The sequence below is a fragment of the Lolium rigidum genome, chromosome 1 (assembly GCF_022539505.1).
Source record: "Lolium rigidum isolate FL_2022 chromosome 1, APGP_CSIRO_Lrig_0.1, whole genome shotgun sequence".
NCBI lineage: Eukaryota > Viridiplantae > Streptophyta > Magnoliopsida > Poales > Poaceae > Lolium > Lolium rigidum.
Genome location: NC_061508.1, coordinates 66,743,955 through 66,749,040, shown reverse-complemented (window position 1 = coordinate 66,749,040; position 5,086 = coordinate 66,743,955). Strand labels below are relative to the sequence as shown.

The window sequence follows — 5,086 nt, the reverse complement described above, 5'->3', positions numbered from 1 at the left end:
AGGGGTCAGCTGTCAGACTAAAATTGTGTGTCGGGATGTATTTTTTCATGGACTACAAAATGGAATAATTGTGTCAATTTATATTGGAATTGCTTAACAACGATGCAAAACTTTATTTTTGTAGCCTACATGCACGGATCCATCCTTCATGGACGTTTGAATGTATTGTTTTCTTCCGTATGTAGAAGACTCTGGTTGATTCAAAATATTTTCAGGACCCAGCTTTAATTTTTGTCTTTTCTCTACTATAGATTTATTCTCCGTTCTTCGTATTTTTAAATATATAGAAACACACGATGTATCAAAATCGTTCTTTGCTTTATATACATATAGTGTCGCATCACACGAAGTGAAAGTTTCAATGTTGCCCAGATTTATGTGACTACTATCCCTTCTTTATAATTCCATATAAGTAATTGTTCATGTGCATTTTAGGTTCACACATGCAACGTGTACACCGACAAAAGAAAATAACAACCCGTAGCAATGCACATGCATTCAACTAGTATATAATAGTAGTAATATAAGCACAATTACAGTCATCACTTTTTTGGAAAAGAAATTACAATCCTGATGGTGACGGAGCTCATCGCACCCAGTCTACACACACACACACACACAAAGGGTACATCAGGGTCACCAGGACAAGACAGACATTCAGCAAACAGTTCCTTACATGACATATATATGCTCACTACTACATTGACTTGCTTCTGTGGCACCATTGCTGCGCTAGCTCTAGCGCCCCATCAGATTCCCAACGCTTATCCCGTATTCATGGCTTTCACCTACTCCATCAGTTCCATAATTACTACGATGTCCAAAGCATTGAGGCTCTTTCGGCTGGGGGAGCGCTATGGCATGGTTAACCAGGCTTGATACCACCCAAGGCATGTCTGGGCGAGCGCTTGGGTTGTCCTGCACCGACAGGAGTCCGATATGGATGCACCGTAGAGCTTCATGGGGAGAGCAACCCTCGGCAATCGACGAGTCGACTAGATCCAGCATGTTCCCATCCTTCCATAAGCTCCATGCCTGCATCAAATATGCCGTGTCATTATCAACATCACATCTCATATCGGTTGGACAAGTTATAAACACTTACATGGTCTATAAGGTTACGCGAGCGTGTGGTTAGGCCTGTAGTGCTGATTTTCAAGCCGCTCACAATCTCCAGGAGTAATACACCAAAGCTGTAGACATCGGATTTGACGGATATGATGCCTTCCATTGCATATTCAGGCGACATGTAGCCACTGGTTTGGACAAGGGGCACAAAATGTAAAACTTAAACAGCTGAAGAACAGGGAGGAATATATAGCTCATTTGTTTGATCTACTATGAAATTACTCACAGTGTTCCGACAACTCGATTGGTATGTTCTTGCTTTTCGTTGACACCAAAGATCCTCGCTGTACCAAAATCAGATATCTTGGGACTCATCTCACAATCCAACAATACGTTGCTTGCTTTGAGATCTCTATGAATCATCATCAATCTGGAATCTTGGTGGAGATAAAGAAGGCCTCTGGCTACACCTGTAATTATCTTAAATCTTGTGGGCCAGTTGAGCAGTGATTTTCTTGCATCGTCTGTCATGGATAGAATCATACCAATCAACAGTGATGCATATTCATTTGATAAAAAAGATAAATTTTGCAAGATGTGACTGGAACCTACTGAAAATGAAGGCATCCAAACTTCTGTTAGGTAGGTACTCATAGATCAAGAGTTTCTCATCTTTATGAACGCAACAGCCTAGAAGTTTAACTAAATTTCGGTGCTGCAGCTTGGCAATCGAAGCTATTTCATTCTTGAACTCCACTAACCCTTGGACAGAACCTACACTTAGCCTTTTCACGGCAATTTCTGTACCATCTTTTGCCAACGTTCCCTGAGAAAATGAGGTAGTACTGAATCAGACAGGTTACATGCCCCATTAATAATCCAATTATAAGTACATAGCATTCGTACCTTATAAACATTGCCAAACCCTCCTTGGCCAAGAATGCTGGATTCAGAGAAATGATTTGTTGCAGCAGCAATTTCTCTGAAGCTCAAAATGGGAAATTCTGTGTTCCTATCAGCAGGTTCATTAAAAGAGCTTCGATCTCCAAAAGACAGCCTTCTCCAAATATCCCTTCTTTCTTGATTGCCTGTCAGGAACGTGGCCACCGTCTCTTCAGTTTCTTGAGACTTAGAGAAGACATAAAAATAAGCACAAAAACAATAGTTACCTACCTCTAAAGACGAAGATCCAAATAAGCCCAATGCATATGAGAATCAGCAAAGTTGAGATAACTGGTAGTACAGCTTCTAGGGTCCTGACCTTTCTCTTGTTCCCTGCACAAATTTAATTCACAAGGAATCAACATGTTTCTCAATGCAAATCACCACATCCAAGAGATAATACTTTTCTCTAATGCTTCAAAAGTAAAATTGGCCACTGTTTCTGCAATTTCAGCGGGTTTCTCTTTACTAGAACCTATCTACTACTAACATAAACAACCAGGCAAAGGGAATCGTACCTCTTAATCTGTTAGTCCGAACAAAGAGGTTCTCCCCTCCTTGGGTGAAGTTCTCCATGTCGATCAAATCTCCCGTCCATACCAGGCACCTCGTGTCATCTCCATCAATGTCCATGTTTCTCATGCTGGAGTAAGCATATGCCACACAGGAGCAGTTGCTCCTACATTCCTCCGTGCACTCATCAAAGCTTCTGCGTGGGACATGGAGGAACTTGGCAGGGACCTTCATGCCCGGAAAGGTCAGGAAACCATCCTGATGAGTACACCTTAGCACCTCCTTCCGGCGGCATCCCAGTGAGAACCTTCCAGCGATCCAGCCTTTATTATCTCTCGGCTCAAAACCATCAAGGCACTTGCAACCTGGGACGATTTGTGTGTTGTCGCAGTAACCGTAAGGACCACAGTAGCCATACGTGTTGCACCCATGCTCAAGCTGCGTGTAGAGGATTTTCCATCCTGACATGCTGCTCTCCCAGCTTAATATATTTACCTTGCCCGAGTAGTCGATCTCCATCCTGACGAGCGCAACGAAGGAGCCAGTGGGCATGCCGAAGGACATGTATACCTCGTCATCGTCGGCACGATGTAGTGACATGTAAACAGTAGAATTGAATCTGTCCATGTACTCCATACGAAAGAGGTTGTTTGTCCACACTGGGCTCCGTCGGTGTGGCCTTGAGCCATGCCAGGTGAAGCTCTGCAGGAGGTTGTCGGGGTCTCCACTGTAGGAGAAGTCACCAGGGGATGGGTCTTGTTGGCTTTTCCAAGATACGAGCTGCTGCAGTGGGTGCATCTTGTGGCTCAGCCTGAGATTCATGCCAGGTAGAAGAGTGTCAGTGGGGTGGTCGAAGCTCTGCCATAGTATGGAGCTATCAGCGGCTGAGCGAAGGATGAAGTTTCCGGTCTTGTCCAGCATGGCTTCTGCCAAGGAGGAATTGATGCTGTTGCTGTTGTTCGTGCTCCAGAAAACACGACCATTACTGTTGGACAGGACAAGGTTTGAGTTGCTGGTGATGGCAAGATTTGCGGAGGAAATATCGGTGATCGGTGCAGCACGGTTGGCGACCCATACCACGGTGCGCTCTGGGATGCTATTGTACCATATGCCTACATAGTAATGGTTTTCGGTGGAGTTTGATGGGGAGAAGAAGCCCATGGCGAATATGCCATCTTCAGAGACAAGAATGCTACCGGGGGAGAGCGGCTTGCCAGGGACGAGGAGATGGTCAGATGCACAGAGAAGCACTGCGCTGAAAGGCGAAGAAAGAAACAAGAGAATAGCATATACGTGAAGGGAATACATTGGGATTCTTGGCTTTCTGCTTCCAGGGTTATGGGAGTGGTGGGCATATATGCAAGTAGAGGTCACGGGGGTGGGGTATATATAGAAGCCATCAACACTGCCTTTGGATATTTGGATCCAAAGGAATGAAAGTATCAAAGTAGTAGTTCAGTTGTTCCAAAATTAGTACTGTCACCTGCTGTCATGTTTTCTGCAAATGCTACTAATCGCACTTTTATATTTTGCTAGAAACTAGAATACAGAAGGCATGCTACTACATTTAGGTCACTTGAAGTTTTAATAAAAAAAAGTATTTGAGGATTGTAGAAAATATGTTGTATGACTGAATTTTTTACCTAGAAGCCAAATCTAAGTAGTACATAAGAAATATTTCTTGGAAATTTTAGGTGGCCTTGCCCATTTGAAAAATGTTCAGCCCTACTCCATAATATCCAGGCTTCAAGCGATATTATGCATTCATAGGTAAAACATTAATAGGAGACGATAGGAAAGACATGTGCTTCTTGAACAGATGCTGAGTTGAGGAAAAATATACAATTTTATAAGGAGCGGAAGGTTCTATAGTTTATTCTGCCTAGGTCCCTTCAGTCTCGCGCCAAAGGGTGAATGATGGTGAGAGACAACAGAAATCTTGAGCTTGAGAGCAAATTGGCCCTTTGTTGTTATAGACCATACATATACCAGCGTTCAAGTTACAAAGTGAGGCCATCGTTACCTTGATGAGTAAATGGATCCACTGTGAGGGATCAAAATGTTTCCATAATTGGAAAACCCATTATTTTGTCCCTGAAAAGAGGCATAACCGCATAAATCAAGAAACTGGTAACGCAAATATGCAGATGCGATATATATGACATTTTGAATAAAACATGCTTACCACACCCTGAAGAAGTTGATTAATTTCTAAATTACTATTCAAGCTCGCCGCCGGCCATCAATCGATTCTGTGGTCGGCGCCAGCCGAGGTGGGGGTGCCCCCACCCCCGTGTCGCAGAGGCAAGGAGCGGCGGGTGCAGACGGGAGCGTGGCGGCGGAGCCAGATTCGCTGCTAACGCTGGCGGCGGCGGCGGGGGAGGTGGAGCGGCGACTGGTGGTGGTGATGTTAGGCCCTCGACCAGAATGAAAGCTATGGAGGCAGAGGAGGGAGGCAATGCCGCCATGGGCATGGAAGGCGTCGTTCTCGACGATGGTGCTTCGGAAGCGGACTGCGCAGCGCGAGGGGATGCCGCCATGGACCTGCGGCCGGAGGCTCGTA

The 5,086-nt window shown here is 44.7% G+C and overlaps 1 protein-coding gene across 1 annotated transcript; it reads right to left on the bottom strand.

Annotated features, from left to right (window-relative positions):
* Positions 1-610: 610 nt before the first annotated feature.
* On the bottom strand, positions 611-3,958 carry LOC124674862 (putative G-type lectin S-receptor-like serine/threonine-protein kinase At1g61610). The gene is made up of 7 exons (XM_047210920.1): positions 2,529-3,958; positions 2,242-2,343; positions 1,975-2,156; positions 1,681-1,894; positions 1,355-1,592; positions 1,106-1,256; positions 611-1,035 (listed from the first exon to the last, which is right to left on the bottom strand). Exons 1-7 carry the CDS (start codon positions 3,829-3,831, stop codon positions 739-741), a joined length of 2,487 nt encoding a protein of 828 aa, XP_047066876.1. The 5' UTR covers positions 3,832-3,958; the 3' UTR covers positions 611-738.
* Positions 3,959-5,086: the final 1,128 nt, after the last annotated feature.

What these genes read in the sequence shown, in the direction of transcription:
- LOC124674862 (XM_047210920.1), bottom strand. Translation starts at nt 3,831, where the DNA reads ATGTATTCCCTTCACGTATATGCTATTCTCTTGTTTCTTTCTTCGCCT. An exon ending in TTGGATCTTCGTCTTTAGAG is followed by an intron (nt 2,157 to 2,241) that starts GTAGGTAACTAT and finishes CGTTCCTGACAG; the next exon opens with GCAATCAAGAAAGAAGGGAT. An exon ending in TTTGGATGCCTTCATTTTCA is followed by an intron (nt 1,593 to 1,680) that starts GTAGGTTCCAGT and finishes TATCCATGACAG; the next exon opens with ACGATGCAAGAAAATCACTG.